At 40.4% G+C, this 23,743-nt stretch overlaps 1 protein-coding gene across 2 annotated transcripts; it reads right to left on the reverse strand.

Annotated features, from left to right (window-relative positions):
• Window positions 1-1,475: 1,475 nt before the first annotated feature.
• LOC134796913 (uncharacterized) lies at window positions 1,476-14,760 on the reverse strand. 2 transcript variants are annotated; one of them, XM_063769114.1, is made up of 14 exons: window positions 14,616-14,760; window positions 14,106-14,204; window positions 13,815-13,965; window positions 12,218-12,442; window positions 10,616-10,816; window positions 9,976-10,183; window positions 9,234-9,408; window positions 8,625-8,819; window positions 4,667-4,733; window positions 4,145-4,193; window positions 3,571-3,608; window positions 3,262-3,465; window positions 2,693-2,751; window positions 1,476-2,161 (listed from the first exon to the last, which is right to left on the reverse strand). In XM_063769114.1, the coding sequence occupies exons 1-14, from the start codon at window positions 14,622-14,624 to the stop codon at window positions 2,039-2,041; spliced, it is 1,803 nt and encodes a 600-aa protein (XP_063625184.1). In that variant the 5' UTR covers window positions 14,625-14,760; the 3' UTR covers window positions 1,476-2,038. The 2 variants fall into 2 exon arrangements, with proteins under 2 accessions (XP_063625184.1, XP_063625183.1); XM_063769113.1 differs by having other exon boundaries at window positions 3,262-3,474.
• Between the last annotated feature and the right edge of the window lie 8,983 nt (window positions 14,761-23,743).

Below are 23,743 nucleotides of genomic sequence, written 5' to 3' on the forward strand. Positions count from 1 at the left end.
TTGTGGGGGTGAAGAGTAACTTTCCAGGGAGGTGTACTATATGCCTAAGTTAACATATTAACAGTAACTATACGTTACTGTCTGCAACATAAATATGCGACGCACGTAATTGTATAAATAGCAAGTAAGCAATAATAGCCTATAAATATGTTATGTTTAGATTTACTTGCTCTCTCTATACTTGGATACCGAGAATATAACACATCTTCGGTAATGTCTCGTTTCACTTGATCTCCATTCAACCCTCCAACAACCAACTTATCAGATTTCAATGCCAAAGTTTCAACTAAGGATCTTTTTCGCTAAAACTACTTCCTAATATGAAATGACCAGTGTAAGCATCAGTTAGCTAGCCCTAAGCAACCAAAGATCAGGCTGCAGTTGAAAAACTAATAAAGATAAAGTTAAGTTGATAATTTTCCCGCCGTCTCCATGCTTCTTTAAGTTGTGTATTGACTGGTCAGCTGCCTGTTAGCTATAGTTTTCGCGAAAATCGACAGGACAGAGGTGAAAATTTTTGTATGAAAACTTGCAACTTTAAATGCATTTTTTATCGAAACTATTGCACTCTAAAATGAAGTCAAAATCAGTCCATCGACTCAATTTTTTGCAAGCTTTCTAATGGTACCCCACACGATTCTTACAAATAAAAAAAAAATCAAGCTACCCCTCTCAATCCCCTAAATTTCCCCCTAAAATCAGAAATAAGCAGTTTTGACTTATTCACAGTGTTAGTAATGGTACTTGCCATAACTATTCCAAATTTTAGGTACCTACATCAAACGGTCTTTGAGAAAAACGCATTTAACCGATTTGCAAGACCGAAGTGATCCCATAAGAGCACCGTGAACAAAGTTTTGTACGGTGCTCTAAAAATGGTGGGGAACAAAAAATATGTGAGACTGTGATAAGGACAAACAATAATAGCACTTTCTCTGCTACTCCTACTGAAAGATACGTAAGACTATCCCGTTCTGTCAGTTATCCCTACCACTCATGCCCAATCCAGTTTAATACTAGATTCATGGTTTACATAGTTAGCAAGTTCCATAGAATGACACTTTAGTTATACTATAGAAGTGTGTGCTGGGGAGGCGGGGTGGCGAGCCGCCGCCGCCGGTCTTTCAACCACTTCGCCGCCGCCGACAAATCATCGGCGTGAAGTCGGCGTAACATTTACTGTTAATTAACTACTCAAACTTGGGTATTAAAATTATAATTTGGAATTTTTATCAAAGGCCAAAACAAAACAGGGATTAGGTAATATCAAATACACAGCTGTTGAAAAAAAATGTTTATTAGGTTCACATTACGCTTATAGTTAATAACTATAACAAGGACGTAGTTATAATACCGTGTATCTTAATCATAATCATTACCAATGATCATACATTTTCCAGCATTTTTGGTGCAGCGGAGTGGTGTTAACGGCATTGGTATAAATAATTTCAACCCTAATGATTCATTAGCCGTAATTACGTTAATATTAACCTTAATTTACCATTTCAGTTGAAATTATCTATACCAATTCCGTTAACACCACTCCGCTGCACCAAAAATGCTGGAAAATGTACGATGTCTGATCATCACTCATTAGTACAGCCGCAATTCTGGAAATGACGCCTGATAATGAAAATTTCCTTGTATAATTTCTGTAGCGACGGCACCTAGCGTAAAACTTTACGTATTGGACCAGCTATGTATACAAACTTCTATGCAGGGCTCAGGGGTGGTACCTTTTCTACAGCTGACTGTACGAAGTATTGTCATTGAAGGGCGCCACTCATTTATTATGTTAGACGAGTTGCCAGTTTTTGATCCCCTCCCATCCCTATGTAAGAAACAATAAGAATAGTCTAACCCCCCCCCCCCCCCCTTATATTAATTAACCGGGGTGGGAGTGTGTTCAGTTGTCGCGCAAATCTCTACGACCACTTTTTCTTTACCACCTATGTATACAAACTTCTATCCAGGGGTGGTAGCTTTTCTCTTCAGCTGACTGTACGAAGTATTGTCATTGAAACGGGGGTCAGTTAGTTCAGTTGTCGCGCAGCAGGCGCACGGTGCGGCGCAGCAGCACGGGGCGCGGGGCGGCGGGGCCGCGCGCGCCGCCACGACGCTTGGCCACGATCACGCGAGTGTAGTTCAGTGCGCGACCGCCCTAACCACAATAAAATACGCTCATGACATTGACGTATTATATCTAAGGACTGGCCTTACGGGCAATAAAAATGGTACTAGTTCAGCGGTGTTACTCACGAATTCGAGCCAATCGTGCAGCCTAACGCAATTAGTTGCGACCAATCGCGCACGTGATACGGACTCATCAAACAATCGCACGCTTGATGCGAACTCATCAACCAATCGCGTTGTAGCGGTGTCACACCGCTGTGCTGGCCCTATTCATTCCCCATTCTTGTTGCCCGTATGGCCAGTCCTTAGATATTATACGTCAATGGTTCATGAACATTTTCGAAAAGTACGTACGAGTATTTAATTATCCATTCAATTTGTGTAAACAAATAAAAATCGTAAAGAAAAACTGCAAGCTTTTTTAGAAATGACAGCCTGCGAAAACACGCACAATTCTTGTTGTATGATTTGGTAAAAGAAAAAGTAGCTATTTAATTTAGCAGCAAAAATGAGTACAAGGAGGTCGGTGAAATATTTGCATCCAAATAAAATGCCTTACCCTTGGATGGCCGCTGGTGACAGTGACACTTGGAGTCCGTGCCGCCGGCGTCGGCGCCGCTGTTAAAAAACAAACACAGTTATTGTAATTTTGATGAGACGACTCGTTAAATTAATTTATAAAGCTATTTATAAATATTGCGGCATTATACGTTGATAAACTGGCAAAAGTCATTGTGGCGAAATCGGGATAAATTTTAACATTTTAATGTTTACATTGTAATATGAAAAAACCGGCCAAGTGCGAGTTAGACTCGCGCACGAAGGGTTCCGTACCATTTCGCAAAAAACGGCAAAAAATCACGTTTATTGGAGCCCTACTGAAATATTTATTATAATCTGTTAGTATTTGTTTTTATTGCGGCAACAGAAATACATCTTCTGTGAAAATTTAAACTGCCTAGCTGTCACGGTTCATGAGATACAGCCTGGTGACAGGCAGACGGACAGCGGAGTCTTAGTAATAGGGTCCCGTTTTTACCCTTTGAGTACGGAACCCTAAAAACCTACACAACAGCGTAATTTAGCATAATATTCCATATTCCGTTATTGAGTGGTGTGCTGTCTCACCATGTCGCTGGAGGGGCGGGGTAGGCGCGGGCGCGGGCTCGTCGTCGGCGAACACGATGGGCAGCTGCATGATGTCCAGCTCGTCCACGGCGGGCTCGGCGTTCACCGGCGTCGGCGTCGGCGGCGGCGGCGGCGGCGGGAGCGGCGCCGGCGGGACGGCGGCCAGCGAGCGGCGCGGCCCGCGGGGCACCGGCCGCGCGCTCTCTGTGGAAACTACCATTAATATCAAATAAAATGTTAACCTTTTATACAGGAGTTACAATCCTACAAGAAATTGTAGACAATTTTTATTGTAGGGTAGATACTTACCAGCAGCAGCCTCTATCTCGCGTATCAACCCGCGGGCACTGCAAAAATACTTCGATTATAATAACATACAATATTGTCTAATGCAATAAACGATATAGTCTAGAGACATCGGAGACTATTCGTATCATTTTTATTCAATTTTTAAACAATTCATATAGTAAACAAGTAAGTACCTATTCAAGAAATAGGCTAAGTTTAACCACATTCCCTGTTATTCTTTTAAATTCAAAAGTTATGATACGAACAGCAATTTAAATGTAAATAATCAATTACCTACACTATAGGCGGATTTAATTGGTTATCGTAGTTCGTTAAAATTTGTTTGTATAATTGCCATAAATATTCGCTGATTCGTTGATTGTACGCGGTACAACCTTCCCTTCGTAAAATGTACTGTCATAATTTTTCTTCTGGGCTGGATTTGTACCAAATGCCTCTAATTAATGTAAGCTAAGAATTTCGTACATTGACACGCCATTTCCCATCTCTATCGCCAGTATCATCGAATCAATGTACGATATTCTTCGTATAAATTTAATAGGTATTATAATATAGAATGAACTGATGAACTCACTTCTGCATCGTCGTGTGGCGCTCCTCGACCACCTCACCCGCACCCGCGCCTGTGGAGTTTACAAACTTGTAAAAATTAACCCCCATTGAACGTATTCAATGATTATTAATAGTTTCGGAGAAATCATTTTTTATTCGGTATTTCGCACATATACCTAGTTTTCCCGCTTTTTCCGCCTCTTACTTTGATTAATTGTTCCTTCAAATTCCGTTACATGGTGACCCCGCCAATCACAAGACTGCTATATAGTTCGTTTTTTTAGCATTAGAAAGAACTTGAAAGAAGGTAAGCGATCTTGGCATGTCTTTTAATTGAAAAACGCTTTTTAAAATTTAATTATTATTACTTATGAAAGCAGAAGAATATAAATGATCGTATTAGATTCATAATTGTTACATATTTGCCGTAATTTATTTTTAAAATGTGTTTTTCATTTAAAAGACACATCAAGATTGTTTACCTTATTTCTAATGCTAAAATAAACGAACTATAGATACTCGTAGTTGTAACAAAGGTACGTACTTTTCCTGGAAGGTCGACGCAGCGCATCGCCCTCAGCGGCCGTCAGCGCCCAGCGTGCCACCTCCTCCTGCATATTCAATTCAATTCAATTCAATTCTTTATTGATAAAAATATAATTGATAATAATTTTACATGTCAGGTACATATATGCTTAATGCTAAGTCTTATAATTAATTAATTATTAGATTTATTTACATAGTTGGACAGGCAAGGCTGAGCCCGCGAACTAGTAGTTGTTTATTAGATAAATTAATGTGAAAGTACCTATACTAGCAAAAAGCAGAGCTTTGTAAGGGCTCGCGGAGGTTTTCTACCTTAACGTACCGAACCGGTTGCTGTCCGGTACGCCTGTCTGTTACAGCTTTTACTCTGTCCTTTAAAAACGTGTCCAGACGACAAAATCAAATTGCCAATATCATCCACACGTAATATACAATTTCATAAGTGCATTACATCCTACACGGTCGCCCAGTACTTTTTGTAAGGAACCCAACTGGCTTTCCTACATAATGTTGGGTCAGCGAGCCAATGTTCTTGAATTTATTTTTGCGTCCACTCCACACAATTGATCGAAAAACTATCCCGTCTGGACACCTACTGGCGGTAATCACGCTGCTCCGCACATGAACTAACACACACAGTTCCACTAGGTACAGCCAGGGTCCAGCATCAGCTCTATCTTGGGTACTGCTCTTCCAAGTTCTCATTAAGACGTGTCAGATGACCTAAACAGCGTGTGCCTATGTTGCACCAAACCTGAGTTCCACTAGGTACAGCCAGGGTTTAGCATCAGCTCTATCTTGGGTACTAATCTCCTAAGTGATCATCAAGACGAGTCGGATGGCCAAAACAGCGTGTGCCTATGTTGCACCAAACCTGAGTTCCACTAGGTACAGCCAGGGTTTAGCATCAGCTCTATCTTGGGTACTAATCTCCTAAGTGATCATCAAGACGAGTCGGATGGCCAAAACAGCGTGTGCCTATGTTGCAACAAACCTGAGTTCCACTAGGTACTGCCAGGGTTCAGCATGAGTTCTATCTTGGGTACTGTTCTCCTAAGTGCTCATCATGACGAGTCGGATGTCCGAAATAGCGTGTGTCTATGTTGCATCAAACCTGATCGAGTTCCACTAGGTACAGCCAGGGTTCAGCATCAGCTCTATCTTGGGTACTACTTTCCTAAGTTCTCATCAAGACGAGTTGCATGACCAAAACAGCGTGTGCCTATGTTGTATAAAACCCGAGCTCCATTAGGCACTGTCAGGGTTCAGCATCAGCTATCTTGGGTACTGAAAGTACTGATCTACCCAGTGATCATCATGACGAGTCGGATATCCAAAACAGCGTGTGTCTATGTATGTTGCATCAAACCCGAGCTCCACTAGGTACTGCCAGGGTTCGGCATCGGCTCTATCTTGAGTACTACTCTCCTAAGTGCTCATCAAGATGAGTCGGATGACCAAACCATAATGTGCCTTTGTTACACCAAACCTGAGTTCCACTAGGTACTGCCAGGGTACTGGGTCATTTTGCTGAACTGCACGCCGACGTTTCGATTGGCGTGCAGTTCCCATACAAGTTGCAGTCGGGTTGTAGTCCGTCTGTATCGGCCCTAAGTCACTGAAGTTTGTATTAAATATGCTTATCTTTATTTATAATTTTAGCAGTTCCAAGCAATAGTAACACTAAAGGCGCCATTCATTAATTACGTAAGACAATTTTTGCCAGCTTTTGACCCCCTCCCACCCCTATGTAAGAAATAATAAGAATAGGCTGACCCCGTCCAGCCACCAATATAATTTATTTTCAAAAAAATATTTTTATGAATGTTTATTTGTACCTGTACAAAGGTACTTGAGCTCGTTTAAGCTAACTCTGCACCGTGTTTGATAGCATAGAGTGTGAAAGTATTATTTTAAACGTCATAATTTCATAGAAATTAAAAAAAATATCGCATCTTTATGATCTTACTTAAGAACTATGAAAACCCCCTTTATATTCTTACTAGGGGGTCCTTGTAAGAATAAATAAGATATGTTCGACCCCCCTCCACCCCAAAATCGTCTTACGTAATAAATGAATGGCGCCAAAACTGTATCTCGAACTGAAAATCCCCGATTTAAGTTTGCTAACACAACATGACTGATCATCACATCGTCAGCGTCACAAAACATACGAGTAAATATACAGCAAGATTGATTGTTCTAGTAGGTATTCACAAAAACTTAATTGCTAAAATGGGAATCAAACCAAGTGAAGCGAGGTGGGTTGAATCCAAAATTGTACCCACTTTGGTATTCATCGTTGGCAATGGCGTAAGCGCCATCGACATTATTGAACTTGAAAACACCACATAGGTATCGTATTGTCTGAATACCCACAACACAAGCCTTCTTAAGTAGTCAATTTGTATAAGAATGTCCAATATTTATTTATTTATTTATTACTAACGCCATCTGTTAGAGAAAGAAATAATTAACATTAGCACGAATGTTAATTCATCATTTTGCCAACAGATGGCGCTAGTAGTAATACAAAGTGTTATTACTTTATTTTATTTTTTTAGGTTTATAAAATGATATTTTTATGTTTGATAACACATCTAGACATGAATTTAAATTACTATGTTAAATTTCAAACCTAACAGTGCAGTAGTTTTTCCGTAAAGTGTACCACAAGAATGCATAGTTCGTCGATTAGTGATAGGGCTCGCTTCGCTCGCCCTAATTATAGTATTATCTACTTGTACAGTGTTAGGTCTCGAAAAAGGCATCGATTGAGTAGTATGCGTCAGACGCCAGTTTAGATTTAAGTTTTTTATTGAAACATAGGTCGCTGGTGGTTTGTTTCAACTCCAGCTGGATTTTATTATATACTTTAGGTCCTACCGTATGTATACACTTTCTAGACTTGGCAAGTCGCGTCTTAGGTGGATTAAGTTCAATAGGCCTCCTGGAACTCGCACCTCGGGCGTTGCCACGAGTCGGAAACAGTGTTATGTTGCGTCTTACGTATTTTGCCACTTCGAAAATGTATAGACACGGCAGGGTAAGAATTCCTGTTTGTTTGAATAGTTCCTGGGCTGGGTGGTCCGATGGGACGCCAGATATGCACCGAATTGCTCGTTTTTGGAGTTTGAATGGCCTTAGTCGGTCTGCAGCATCGCCCCATAGGTCGACTCCGTATGCTAGTATTGAATGAAAGTAGCCGTAATAAGCTTTCTTAATATTATTAATGTTTAGACTGGGGCGGAGTCTGCCCAGGGCGAAGCAAGCGGATGACAGGCGGTCACATAGCTGATCAATATGCGGACTCCACGTTAGTCCGGAGTCGATTATCAGGCCTAGGTATCGCACTTGGTCAACCTGAGGGACGTATTGGCCGTTGCAACTTATATTTAAATCGTGCACTCTGTTACCTCGCAAGCAGAAGCGGTGTATGTTAGTTTTTTCAACGTTTAATATCATTCCGTTGGCATATGACATGAAGATGAGTATACAAATAGTGTTATATTTGCCTAGCTGCCTTTCGGAATATACAGTAAATTACTAGGAATTAATTTTAGAAAAATATTTGAATTTGTGTTATTTTAAATAAAACACTACTCTATAAATTGTAAACTGAAGTAGAAGTCATACACGAAAGAAAAAACTTTTTTAATTAAACTTTTTTAAGTAAGTAAACCTTTTTAAGGAATCTTTTTTAGTATTCAGTTTGTAAACAATTGTTATATAATACTTTTCTTATATTTTATTTTCATAATTTTTCTTTTTTTGTTTGTTGTTGTACGCACAAATAGCTCTATTTTATTTACTCTATAGAAACTACTTTAATTAAACATGATGTTATTTATTTTCATTAAGGATACTGTGTCTAGTTTTAAGAAAAAGTTCCAGTGTTTATATATAACTAAAAGACTGTTTGTTTTTTAAATAAATAAAAAGCGAGGTTGCCTCACCGCCACGGCGGCGTCCAGTGCGTGCTGCGGCACGAGCCGCCGCCGCAGCCGCGCCGGCAGCCGCAGCGCGTCGTCCGCGCCGCGCACCACCAGCACGCGCCGCGCCGTGCCGCCGCCGGCCGCCAGCTCGCACGCCAAGCTACGTGGGCATGTCGCGCCAGCGCTGCCGGCTACCACTAGGAGTGGGAGTTCCATCTGTAACAATGTTGATACAAGGCAATTCTTTTCTGAATATCATCCACAAATAAACAATCGGTCAAGTGCGAGTCGCACTCGCGCACGAAGAGTTCCGTACCATTACGCAAAAAACGGCAAAAAAATCACGTTTGTTGTATGGGAGCCCCACTTAAATATTTATTTTATTTTGTTTTTAGTATTTGTTGTTATAGCAACAACAGAAATATCTGTGAAAATTTTAACTGTCTAGATATCACGGTTCATAAGTTACAGTCTGGTGACAGAAAGACGGACGGACAGCGAAGTCTTAGTCATAGGGCCCCATTTTTACCCTTTGGGTACGGAAACCTAAAAAGTACCTAAATCATCTATGTTTCGCCAAACAGTATTTATGGTGCGGTGTAATAAGGAATGAAGTATACTAATAGGTACCTCAGTCCGGTTGAGATGCGTGGCCTCGCCCTCGGCCGTGAGCAGCGGCGGCGCCAGCAGCGCCAGCGCGCGCACGGCGGCCAGCGCCCCGTCCCCGGCGCTGCCGGCGCCCGACAGCAGCGCGCCGCACACCGCCGCGCCCGCGCCCGCGCCGCCGACCACCACCGGGTGGGATCTGAATATTAGTTGTACGAATAACTCATCCAGTAAAATATAAATCCCTAACGTTTACTAATACATCGTTATTTTATTACAGAGATAAACGCATTTCCTTTAATTACACGACTGCCCAAAAAAAGGAAGTAAATATTCTTTATTATTCAGTTAAAAATACACAGTACATGAAATACAGTTAAAAGCTAAGTACCAACAGGCGGTCTTATCGCCAAGAAGTGATCTCTTCCAGGCAACCGTAGGAGTGTATTATTTTCAGCGTTCATATGTGTATGTACATGAGTTGCTTAATTTTTTATTCATACATTAGTTACATAACAGAATGAATTTAGATCGGGGATTCGCGACTCCCAAAGTCGGGATTCCAAAAGCGTTAATAAATAAAAATTAAGAAACATGATGGATTACAAACAGCTGAGGGCAGAGGTATACACAAACAGCTTTGTATGACGGTAACACAAACGAAAATTTTAAAAATCTATATTGATATTTTTCGGATTTATTTGCCTAAGAATTTACAGAAAAAATCACAGGTAAAAAAGTGTAATCTTTTAAAAGAAATGCTCACCCGGCTTCAGCGAGCACGTCGAGCAGCGCGGCCCTTGCGGCGCCCATGAGCGCGGAGCACCAGGCCTCGGGCCCGGTGCTAGGCCCCGGGCCGGCGCTGGGCCCGGTCCCGGTCGCGTCTCCGCATATCACGCGCACGTGTAGGAGTGCGCGCAGCCGCCGCGTCCAGCGGTCCTCGCCGCGCGCGCATATCCACACTAGCCAGGGGCCTGGTGAACAAATATAATCATTCTTTGGCAAACCAAATTTTTCAGTAAGTAAATAAGAAGAAAAAATAACTATACTAACCCCTTTCTTTTGGGTGCTAGTACTAGCGTAAAGACAGTACGATTAATAAATAAATACTATAGGACAATTGTGGAATCTTGAACGTTACGAGGGTTTCAAGGCACGAGGGTTAAATAAATATTGCTTCTGAGTGAAACACAAAATTTGTCACTACACCAACATTACAAAAATATTGAATGTATCTAATACATGTAGTACTTTAAGGGTCGGTTGCACCAAACTGTTCGTATCGTTAAAGAGTTCGCTAAATTTTTATGTATGGAAAGTTTCATAGTAAAGCGCCTGGGCGCGCCGGCTGACGTTGAACAGTCTGTCAAATGTGATTGGTGCAACTGGCCCTAAGTGAGGTATACCTGGCTTGTCGGCGTCCACCGGCGGGCCGACGCGCGCCAGCGGGTCGCGCGGCGGCGCGGCGGGCGCCGGCAGCAGGCGCGCCGCCAGCCGCGGCACGGAGCGGCGCCACTCGCCAGCCAGCTCCCGCCACAGCGCCGCCGCCCAGTGGCTCCCGTGGGCCAAGATGGCGCCGTGAAGCCATGGCGCTACGCCGCTGCCACCTGGGATAATATCTACATTCATTATGGGATAGGTTGCAGATCATGACTTATTATCAAGTAACAATCCTTTGTAAAACGCCATCGCAAATTAAATTATTTAAGTTACATACAGTCCTGTATAGGCTGTATAGAAATGTTACTATTTTTCGTTCATCTATCATTACGATAAGTTTTTACTTTTCAATCCTCCTTTATTATGCAAAGGTTGTCCATCGCGGTTCAACGTGGCAACACGGCGAGCGTGATGGGCTCCTTTGCATCTGGAGGGGGGCGGGGCGAATATGATGAATAGTTTTTATGTTTAATAGTTTAGTTTAGGTTAAGGCATTTGTAATTTGTAGTTTTGAATTGTGTATTTTGAATGACATCTATTTTGGTTTTAGTTTGTTAGTATTGTAAAATAACAAATAAATATTTTACTTTTCAATCGTTATTGGTCCATAAACGATTGACATCTTGTTTCTAGCTATAAAAGAATGCGAACGCGAGTCGGAACGCTCGGAGCGCCTCTAGCGCAGTGCGCGAGTCTCAAGGCACAACAAGTTGCCGTCGGGAGCCGCCCACAAAGGCGCTACAGTGCGACGCATAGCGCTTGCAGCTTGCCTCGCCTAGTGTCTCTTTACTTATATACCTAAGGCATGGCCGGCCCAAGCGAGGCACAGTAGTCCACAGTATATATATTACCGTTGGGAGCCGCTCATAAAGCGTTAATGCCCGTGTGGCCGTACGCACCGTTTCTCTCTTGCAGCTTGCCTCGCCTCTCTTTACTTATATACCTACTCGCGTCGGCATGGCCGGACGAAGCGAAGCACAGTAATCCACAGCATATATCTTACCGTTGTTAGCCGCCCATAACGGTGCTAATAGCCGCCGTACTGCCCGTGCGGCCGTACTCGCCTTATCTCTATACTCGTGGCCGGCTGAAGCGAGGCGAAAGGCAATAGTAAACAACATACCGTTGGGAGCCGCCCATAACGGCGCTAATGCCCGTCTTACTGTGGTGCGTACGCACCTTATCTCTCTTTATCCACTTGACCGTCCGGCCCGGGAGACTGTTTTCCTCCCAACCGTCCGGGTTTTTTTAGCGACGCACGCCCCGACGCATGCAAATTGCATTGTCTAAGCACCTAGCGTACACTGCCATCTATATTTTGTAGAGCTAACTATTTGGTTAGGCTACGTTGTTGCATCAAGAGAATTAGTAAATAATGCCGAAATATTCCGTTTGATGGCTCTGAAATCAACCGTTCCTTCTTCCACCCCTTGGGATAGTAAGGTTCCCGCGTGCGGTTAAGAGCATATTGGTTTCGGATACTATGCTATCGTCGGACGGTCAAGTGGTTATAGTTGCGTCGGCATGGCCAGCTGAAGTGAGGCGAAAGACAATAGTACACAGCATACCGTTGGAAGCCGCCCATAACGGCGCCAATGCTCGCCGCACAGCTCTTGAAGCGGTTCGCGCCTGGTCTCTCTTTATACTCGCGTCGGCGTGGCCGGCCGAGGCGAGGCGCGCGAGGCGGAAGGCTCGGAGCGCCTCTAGCGCGGCGCGCGCGGCTCGGGCGTGCATCGCGCTCGGTGCTAATGCCAGCACACGCGCTTCCCACTCAGGGTCAATGTCTTCGGGTTCTGCAAGAGAAAATTATTATAATCATGTGTATAGCCTTACTCAACTGGACTATTGTACAAGATCACAACATTAATGCTGTTACAATAAAATTTTCTACTCGTCAACTGTAATTCTTAAAATTAAGATTTCTTATACCAAACTGCAATTGGGTATTTTTAATGTATGGGCTCCCAACTCAACTATTATATTAATTTCTATACAGTTTAGTCAACTATAATGAAATTGACCAATCACAGCTCGCCGCGATCAAGAGGACGAAACGAAACCATAGCTCATATTAATTATTTATTTTAGGTTGTATAGTAGAAACAATTGCTTTATAAGTCAGAAACGCACATGTGACACCCTTAATATAGCAACATCCATAGACTACGATAACCACTTAGGGCCAGTTGCACCAACCACATTTGACAGACTGATCAACGTCAGCCGGCGCGCCCCGGCGCTTTACTATGAAACTTTCCATACATAAAAATTAAGCAAACTCTTTAACGATACAAACAGTTTGGTGCAACCGACCCTTAGTGTTGCTTGTTAGTCTCCATAGGCTGCGGTGGCCAAAATCGAGAAAACAACTGTCCAAAAATTTAATTTAGCGCGGAGCAAGTACCAGGGCCTTATGAGTTACGAGAAGGTGTCGTTGACCAGCCCGCCGGGCTGCGGCGGCCAGGGCGCGTACCAGTGTGAAGGTATCGCGGCTGCTCGCGTATTTAGCTGTATACTTTTGTTTTGGTTTGTTTGTATGATTCTACTAGTTTAAAGTATTATTTTTGTTGACTTACTCGTAGAAAAAGTATTGTATACAATAGTGATATAATAAAGCTTTTCAATCTCGTACCTCACTTAGGCAACTCGGCAAGCTTCGTTGCCTAATCACGGTACTCGACTAAAAAGCTCTCTATTATATCACGATTTTATAAAATACTAGTTTCTGACTGTTGATATTAGCGTCTTGCCATCATCATGTCTTACTATCACTGCCAAGAACAATAATTAGAACCACTTCTAAACAGTGCTGGAAAACCAGAAGGCAGTATACCATATCCATGGTATAATAATATACTCCGCCTGGTACTCCATTCCCGTCTTTTCTAGGTCACCTAACTGACACAAGCCTACGTCATCATGCGACAGCGCTATATGATAATATGCGATAGCGCTATATATAGCGGCCATGTTATTGTGACGTAGGCCTGTGTCACTCTGGGAATAGAAGACCATGTTTTATTAGACTATGTACCATATCTATATGGAGGAGTTATTCTCTGGATAACTAAACTATTACAAACATACTTGTGTTTCAGAGTAGTCCCATCTGTAAACTCACCATGTGTGTGATTGGTCGCCGGGACTCGTGCTGTAATAACTCACCCTGTGTGTCGGGAGCAGGGTCACAGTCCCCGGGGCCGCCGACGTCGAGCGGCTGGTCGGCGGGCGCGGGCCGCGCGAGCATCTCGCGGACCGCGGCGCCGCTCTTGGCGCGTGCGTATGAGTGCTCCATCCATACCCCCACACGCCCCTCCTGTGAACACATTTCAAGTTAATGCTTCATACATCATCATCTGTGAAAATTTCAATTGTCTAGCTATCACAGTTCATGAAATACGCCTGGTGACAGACCAGACGGACAGCGGAGTCTTAGTAATAGGGTCTATCTCTCACCGGCTCGCCGCCGGCGGCGCGTACGAGCGCTACTAAGCGAGCATGTAGTGCTGCGCTACCTTCCTCCCCCTCCCCTGGAACCGCGTTCTCCTCCTCCATCTATAAAAAAATACATATTATTATACTTGATGAATGAATGATTACAACCTGCAGGCATGACTACTTGAAAAACCGAGACTTATTAGGGTGGTATTTCAACTGCCCAATTTTTCAGCCCAATAGAAACACTATGCTCAAAAGGCAGAGGATTTTAACTTGGGTTGCAAATTTTTATATCACTCATGTTAAATGCAATGTTTTTTATTACATTTACAAAGAAAATAAAGTCCTTAACACCCTAAGGTATTCCTCGTAGGTAAGGTAAGTTCCTCGTAAGGTAGTCGGGCTATAACTCCCGCTACTCCCAAATAGAATATCACGCATTATCAGCAAGTATGATGAAATTAATATTTTCATTTATTTACAAAAATGCAGTCGACAGAGGGTTGTGCAATTGGTTGTACAACTCACCGGCAGCATCAGTTTGGCAGTTCAGCAAAACGGTCTGCCAACGGCATTCAAGCGTTCGTTTCGTAAACACAAAAATAAGTTACATCAACGACGCACACAATAAATTATAATCTCAACAACAAGCAAACGCAGTGAAGCAAATGATGAACAAAACAAGAGAGGTTTTTTTTTTTTAGTTTTGACATTGACAGAAATGACAGCTACGTCGGGTGCGTTTAGTTACGGATCTGTTTCGATTTAACTCATGGATCTAATTTTTATTTTATATTTTATGTAGTTGTATACGACTGAACGAAGCACAAATTGAATTTATAAGTCAGCTAGATTCACGTCACGTGACTTATAAAGTCACGTCACATCTGTGTATTTGTGAGATTTGATTGACTTCAATAATCGCACGCTACATGGCGCGTAGTTGACGCTGTTCTGTGTAGAATGCATTCTGAATCGCTCTTTCAACGTTTTTCTTTCTATATTCTAGATGTCGTTGTTGCGTGTAATATAAATCGCGTTAATTCTCGATCAACCTTTTTTCTTGGGATAATGACGATGATCACAAGCACATATGTATTAGATATTATGTATAGAGTCGAACCACGGTAAGTTTTCAACCAAGTGCAGCAAGTGCTACGCACGGACCTAGAGAGTAAACCGGACAGAGTACATTAGCCAAAAAGTGTGTCCACATGAGAAGTCAAGGTGGGCCGTTGCATCTCTTTCTAATTAGGGTGACCATAAGTCATATGTATGTGGGATATTAGGATAACATTGAATATATAGTTTGGCCAGGATCTTTTCTTATTCGTGCATAGTTATAGAGAATCATACTGTATTTTCGCTGTACCAGTATTATGGCCTGAAAAGGGATGGATATAGTTTTTTTCTCTTCTGTAAAACGCTTCACACAACCTTAGGCACTTAATTTAGTTGTTCTAAAAGCTGTTGCTAATAGGCGCACTGGACCACGAACATGGTGGATCGTCAGGAATGTGGTCCGCCGTAACGTCTGTCAAGAACACGGGTATGAGTGAGAGAGATAGAGAGACAGATATGGTGACAGAACCAGAGGGTCTACCGCGAACCAAGTTCGACGTGTTGCCTCTCTGTCACACTTACGTACGAATTTACAAGTGCGACAGAGAGACAAAATGTCGAAAGTGGTTTGGGGTAGGCCCTCAGGGCAGTGGGGGATTTACAGTATTTGCCGTCCTAGGCCCCAGGCCCTGTAGCAAGCACTAGACGCCCCTTTCTCAGCACCCATCATATAGACTGCCACCCTAGGCCCGGACCTACTCGGCCTTAGAGCAAATCCGCCACTGCCTCAGGGTCGCGTGGATCCGCTACGCCCGTTTGTTATAGTTTTTAACTAGGACGCTTGTCACTGGAGCATAAATTAAATTAAAAAAATAAATATCATTTATTATCAGGCGACTAAGGCCTACCTTACAAACTATTATTATTATTATTATTATAGCCTTTATTATTCCTTAAAAAGATTCACATTTAGTTACAAGTATATACATAATTTTTTTTTTTTTTTTTACAGCTTGAAGTAGTAAATACATTTCATCATTATCATAAGTTGCAAATATGCTTAATGCTATGCTGATTTTATATAACAATAGGTTACCTAATTTTTAGAGCAACAAATATATTTGATTTATAGTAGTCAAGATATTTAAATAATTTTAATAACAACATTTAGGAAGTCATGAATGAATAAAAATAAGATTGTAAAATTTAATAAAAAATAAAATATAATAAAAAAGTATACCTAATAATAAATTATTTTTGGTCATAAACCGTGAAATAAAGATAATTAATTTAATAAATGAGCAAAATTGTTGTATAAAATTATTTAAAATCCGTTTAAAAATATTGAAATAATCATAATATATCTATATCACAGTCTTAAAGTTAATCAAAACAAAAATAATAATTGCATTATAAAAATAGTTCACATTTTGTTTGTATTGCATTATTAAATCCAAAAAAAAAGTTAAAATAAATTGTAAATAATTAAAACGCATTTCATCTCGATAAATTGTAAACTTACGATTAAAAATATAAAAAATTCAAAATAATAATAATGTATAACATGCAGTATATATATGTTTTTTGTTAGTTAAAATATCTTCTAAGGACCTCTTCTCGAGTAAAGGCCTCCTCCATACTCTTCCAGGTGTCTCTATCTCTTGCTTTTCTTATCCAGTCTTTTCCCGCCACTCTGACAATCTCATCGTTCCATCTATCTTTCGGCTTTCCTTGCATTCTTTTATTGGGCGGGCCTGTCCATGTAGTGATTTTTTTTGTCCATTTGTCGGCGTTCATACGGGCAACATGGCCAGCCCACTTCCATTTTTGTTTCTTACAGTATTCTAGAGCGTCTATAACATTCGTTTTTTCCCTGATATGGACGTTGCGTATTCTGTCTTTTCTTTTAATATTTAAAATGCTTCTCTCTAAAGCTGCTTGACATGTTCGAATTTTGTGTTTGGTGTCGTTTCCATATATCCATGTTTGGCTGCCGTAGGACAGGCAGGGAAGTATGCAGGAATCTAGAACTTTTTTCTTTAGTTTTATAGGGATTCTTGATTTCAATACTTCTTTGTAGCTCCAGAATTTATTCCATGTTATGTTTATTCGTCTATTTAATTCGTCCTGATGTCTATTTTTGTGAAATGATATTTGTTTTCCCAAATAAACGTATTCTGATACATATTCTAGTGCCGTGTTGTTAACGTTAATGGGTAGTTTTGTAGAATTTGTCATTACTTTTGTTTTTGTAGTGTTTAGTTTTAGGCCAATGTTGAGACTGACTGTGTTGAGTTCGCATATCATTTTCTGCAGTTGACTAGCTGATTCTGAGAAAATAATGATATCATCAGCGAATCTAAGATTAGTTAAAAAGTCGCCTTTTATGTATATGCCTTTTCCCTGCCAATTGAGCTTTTTCATTATATTTTCGAGCACAGTAATAAAAATTCTAGGTGAGAGGGGATCACCTTGTCTGACTCCTCGGCATATTTTTATTTCTGGGCCTTTCGTTTCCATTTTCACGCATGACACACTTTTTCTATAAATATCCTGTAAAAGCTCTATAGTCTTACAAACTAACATACGTACAATAGTAAAAATCTTACAAGCTAAAAATTATTTCGGCGTCACCGAAAACCATAAACACCGAAGTTCGCAAATTGCGAGCATCTTTCTCTGTCACTGTAATTACTCCTTTATAGGAGTAAAAGAGAAAGATGCCCGTAATTTGCGAACTTCGGTGTTCACGGTGGTAGGCCATCTGTGCGAAAAGAGAAGAGTCGTGAAATGTAAAGAAACTAGTGATGTGCCGTTCCCAGTAAATTTTCAAAAGAGGGTAAGCCCTCATACGCACGAGCGCTTTTTCAACGCGCGTTAAAAAAGCGCGTTAGAATGAAACAAATGGAAACATGTGTATTTGTTCACACGATGGTGGTGGCGCTTATTATCAATCCTTGTTTTTTTTTTCGACTTTAAGCGTTGGTCGTTAAATCGAATTTAGCGTGTGAACGGATTCAACCCCCTTTGTAACGCGCGTTGAAAAAGCGCTCGTGCTTATGAGGGCTAAATTCCCAGTAACGTTTCTGGTATCGTCCCAAAAGTCAGTAAATTACGATAAACTTCTATTTTTCTTTTATTATCTATGTGTTTTTTTATTATTATAACAATTTATAAATGTGTCTGTAATGTTTAAGGACTTTGGATTTAAATTTTTGCAATTATTTATCCTGTATTGGCTCTCATTTCACCAATTTAAACATGCCGAAATAAATACATACCTATTTATGAAAACTTACGTTTAAGTACGTAATAAGAATTGTGTAAAACCATAAAGGAAGTGGTAAAGCTGGTTCTCATCGTGCCGACATCATGGTCACCCTAATGAGTTTGACAATGTTTAACTTGTATTTTTATCGTAAAATGTAATAATTGTGGCTTCCTTATGAAACGATATTACACAATTAGAAATTATTTCACTCCCACAACCTTTAACGCAACATTTCTTCACCATTTTTAAGAAATTTTGCATTCACGTGTTTTGTAAATATGTCATCAGGTTAGGGATACCAATTAATATTCAAACTTACAATGTCTACCATATCAAAATTAGTGTTTTTTATTGTTGTGCACATGCTTGGTTAAATCAGTTAATAATATTGACATCATAATTATTTACAAATTTCCTAAAAGATATCAGAACCGTACTCTGAATATAGCAATTATAGCACTTAAATAATATATGAAGGTATTTAATTTCAGTAGTATATTGATATAAATACTACCACAATGGTATATTTTTAACAATGGCAACATGTGCGAGTGAGACACCGCGGCCCACCTTTGCTATCTCAAGTGGACCGTTTTCTCTGTACTGGTACGAACGTCTTTCTGGCTCTGTGATAAGGTTCAATTTAGTGTGGCAAAAAAAGTGACAGTTCACTCCTTCTTATAACTCCATGGTGCTACGTCGCATATACATAGAAATGACAGGAATAGTCTTACTGCAAAGTTTGTGCAAAGTTAGCGTGGTCAAAGTCTACAATATTTCACCATCACCAACAATGAATTTGGTATATTTATAGTTTATTCTTAGTTCAGTCAGGCGTGGCTCACTCCGCGATTTCGTAGCTTTGCTACAGGCTATGATATTTTATATGTAGATAAGCCATACACTAACATATCAAGCGAAAAAAATGATGCCAACCAATGCTGCCAACGACACGGCAGCATTAGTTACAATTTGTTTACAACTTCATACGCAAATGCGTAAAAGAGACGGCACAATTAAAAGAATACCTAACCAAAAAAGAGACGGCTAGTGTTTGTCACTTGCGCGTGAATTTGGTAAATCAGTGATACCACCATAACACGACGGCAAACACTGAATAAGGCGCGAAGCGTAAAACTTATTAAGAAAAAAAAATATCAAAGACTAAGATGTTTGACAGAAGGTGCAAATCATTTTAATGCAGTTGTATGTAGTAATGTACTCGCTACCGAAGTAAAAAGTTTACATATTTAGTTACTTATGTAAATAAAAGATATTATATTATACTCTTTATTCATCATTTTTCTTATACTATAGAAACATTTTGACAAAAAGCAAACTCAATAACAACAAAATTCTTTATTTTACTAACAATTTTATGTTATTAATAATTGTTACTGTGTGAGAAAATGAAATGCCTGACAATAAATACTAATTTTGTAGTAATCTTTGTATAAACAGCAATATACCTATTTACTTAATTGACGCGACCCGGACAATAATATGGCAGTAAAAAACTTCAATATTAAAATTGAAATTTAAGTACTTATATTTCTTTTATTTGTACGACAAGCACCAAACAACGAATGCAACTTACCATGACGCGTCTGCTATGATAATCTATGTACGCAGTTGGTGCGTCCTTGTCATTCTCGCTGATGAGAACATAAACTTATCTCGTTCTGTCAGCCGGCGAAAATGGCGGCTGGGTTTATTTAATTCAAGATTAAACCGAAGAAAAACGGTTTATTTCAGCTTTTACTTACCAATGATATGTGACGCCGTCAATTTTTTTGCGCTTCCGCGGATAATTTGAGCATTTCAACATAACGCAGGTCAGCATTTTGTTGCTTAATACACGTTATTTGTGGAAAAGTATTAACCGGTGTACACCTTCGCGCTTGCGTCAGGCAGACTGAGACAAACTCGTACACATGACACGAGGTGAGTGCTTCAATTTTGGAACGTGTATAACACATCTACATATAAAATATCATAGGCTACAGGTAGCTAAAAGTACATCCGTTCAGCCCCAATTTTGAGGTTTGCCATAAGCCGCGCGTGGCGCTGTCGCCACCTAGGGGCCATATCTGTGCTGATCGTAACAGACGCGTTTTGTTACAGAGTGAGTCTTCTGTACCTAGTACTATTATTTATTCTGTGGTTCAGTATATCCTTCGTTATGATTAATAAAAGAAACCAATGCAAACCTACAGGTGAAGATTTTTCATTCCTCGTGGAGATCAGGCAACAGCCGCTTCCGTAAGAAGCTAAAACCTGCTATAGGTAGCCTACCTAGGGTTGCCAGATGGTCGGGATTTGGCGGGATTCTCCCGATTTTTAGCAGGTGTTCCCGATTCCCGACAAAGTGTAAACTGTCCCGAAAAACAGCTTCTCGTTATAAAACAATAATTTCAAGTTCCGAACTGTCGTCGAGCGAGCGAGCTGACGTAGTGCCAATAATGTAAAATATCGTTGTTTTTAATACAATTACTTTAATTTTAATGTATTTTTTTTAGAGATGCCCCGAATAGTGAATTTGGCCGAATACCGAATACCGAATATTCGGCCCCTCTCTCGGCCGAATACCGAATATTCGGCGACCGAATATTCGGCATGACATGCGAACATTTTGAGTCACAATTATTATGCAAACTGTTAGCCATCAAATAAAGCACTACGTTTGCTAAAATATATTTTTATGTTGAACAGAATTAATGAATGTATATTAGAGTCAATCAAATCAGACCCATGATAAAAATAAAATATTTTGTAAGTAATCGATAAATGCTCAAAAACGTGCCTTCGTATTTAACTTCTTTCCAAGAATACATTTTAAATATTAAATATACCTAGTTTCTGGTATTTTTTTTTGTAATTTTTCTTTTTAGGTAGATGCAACAGATATTCGGTATTCGGCCGAATAGTAGGCAACATTCGGCCGAATACCGAATATTGGGCAAAGAGTCCGAATAGGCCGAATACCGAATAGTTGCCGAATCATGGCATCGTGGCAATCGTGGCATTTCTAATTTTTTTTTCCCGACTTAAGTCCCAAAATCCCGAAAAATTGATATTGTTTCCCGATAATAGCGCCTTTCGATCTGGCAACCCTAAGCCTACCTAAGGTAGGTACTTAATAGTAGGTGGGTAATAGTAATCACTTTATTGTATTCAGTAAGCGGATCAGACTACTTACTCGTCTTGTATGATAGGCCATGTTAGATAGAGTCGCACCAAGAAAAGCCTGCAGCGGATTTGATAGCCCACGCAGTGTAAGTGTTATTTATACGTCATAATTTCATAGAAGTTTGACGTTTAAAATGACACTTGCACTGCGTGGGCTGCAGACTTTTCACGGTCTGACTCTACCTACACAGCACATGCAATTTACAGAAAAAGTAGGTACTAGGTACAAAGGCGAACTTAGTCCCTACTCCTTAGGTATAAGGGATTTCTTCCAATAAGGTCCAAATTCAGTTTGGGGCGAACGAATTAACCCTTCAAGTGGCGGTCAACCCGTGAATGGTCGATGCGGAAACCAGTAAACTGTCATCCACCAGTGAGTGGTTAATGAGGTGTTGACGTATTTAGAGGTGAAATTGAACGCATTTAAGTATAGTTACGCTCTTCTAGCGCCCAAAATTAGGTAGCGAGTTAGAGAAAGATAGCATACCATAAGAAACACAAAAACACTTGGTATAAAATTTGTAGGTGAGGACCATTGATTCGGAAGCGACCGCCTAGTCCGAGGTCAGTCTCGTTTTTTAAGAGATTGTTTTGTAAAAGAAATTGTATCTTAGGTCCCTTTTATTGATTTAATCTTAAAGATAAAAGTCTTCCTTTGGTAATTAAATAGCAATTACCTCCAATAATCAATTAGTTTTATGATGGTAGTCATTTTTAACAAGGAAGGTGGAAAACTGTCATTCTTCCGGAGTTTGATTAGGTCTGGCCAGATGTATAAGCATTAGAATAATTTCATTGCTATATTCAAATAGCCTATATAACGCTGACTCTAACTATATGTGATTTAATATACTTTCAAACATAGAAAAGCTTAAATCGACGATTTTGTAAAATATTCTTAATCTGCGCTGACCACCCACCGGGGCGGGGACTTGACTACTTTTCGCGTTTTCACTGGCGCCACTTGAAGGGTTAAGGGTCCAGCCCATATTTCTTCAAAAACTGCCCCGTCGCTTCAAAGGAGTTCATTGATGATTTGATTGTATTGATTGTATTGATTGTAGGTATTTAAAAACCTAACTGCAGTGCCACCCACCAAGCGCCAATCGTAAACGACCGGTCTGGCCTAGTGGGTAGTGACCCTGCCTATGAAGCCGATGGTCCCGGGTTCGAATCCTGGTAAGGGCATTTATTTGTATAATGATACAGATATTTGTACCTGAGTCTTGGTTGTTTTCTATGTATTTAAGTATTTATATATTATATATATCGTTGTCTGAGTACCCACAACACAAGCCTTCTTGAGCTTACCGTGGGGCTTAGTCAATTTGTGTAAAAATGTCCTATAATATTTATTTATTTATTTAAACCTAAAAAGCAGGAAAGGATCGAATACCTACACTACAGTGGGATAGTATTTACTATTTACCTACCTATGTTTTAAGCCAAAAAAAATACCCCACCATAAATAATAAAAAATCGGCCAAGTGCGAGTCGGACTCGCGCACGAAGAATTCCGTACCATTACGCAAAAAACGGCAGAAAAATCACGTTTGTTGTATGAGAGCCCCACTTAAATATTTATTATATTCTGTTTTTAGTATTTGTTGTTATAGCGGCAACAGAAATACATCATCTGTGAAAATTTCAACTGTCTAGCTATCACGGTTTATGACATACAGCCTGGTGACAGACAGACGGTCGGACGGAGAGACGGACAGACGGACAGCGGAGTCTTAGTAATATAGTAGGGTCCTGTTTTTACCCTTTGGGTACGGAACCCTAAAAATTAAGAGTTGGCAAATAGCGAAGCGTAGGTATAATAAATTAGCGTAGTTGGCTACCTAATAGTTTTTAGTATTAAGTATATATATTAGTATAAGTAGGGCCAGTGTTTATGTTTATCCACAGACCACATTTTGTCACCCTATGCCATCCGGTATGAGTGCAACTGGATCTCCCTACTCAGAACACTTCAAACTGAGATGGTATTGTTTTGAAGTGTTAAAGTGTGGTAAGGTTTCCGAGAAATCATCGGCTAAGGCTTGGAGTACACTGGGAGCGGGCAGCGAATAAAGTATGCAACTAACAAGTATTAATCTAAATTTAATCAAATTTTCATTACAACTAGCGT

This window comes from Cydia splendana, chromosome 14 (genome assembly GCF_910591565.1).
Source record: "Cydia splendana chromosome 14, ilCydSple1.2, whole genome shotgun sequence".
Classification (NCBI taxonomy): domain Eukaryota; kingdom Metazoa; phylum Arthropoda; class Insecta; order Lepidoptera; family Tortricidae; genus Cydia; species Cydia splendana.

What these genes read in the sequence shown, in the direction of transcription:
- LOC134796913 (XM_063769113.1), bottom strand. An exon ending in GCGTCGACCTTCCAGGAAAA is followed by an intron (nt 4,194 to 4,666) that starts GTACGTACCTTT and finishes TAAACTCCACAG; the next exon opens with GCGCGGGTGCGGGTGAGGTG. An exon ending in TCACCAGCGGCCATCCAAGG is followed by an intron (nt 2,162 to 2,692) that starts GTAAGGCATTTT and finishes TATTGTGGTTAG; the next exon opens with GGCGGTCGCGCACTGAACTA.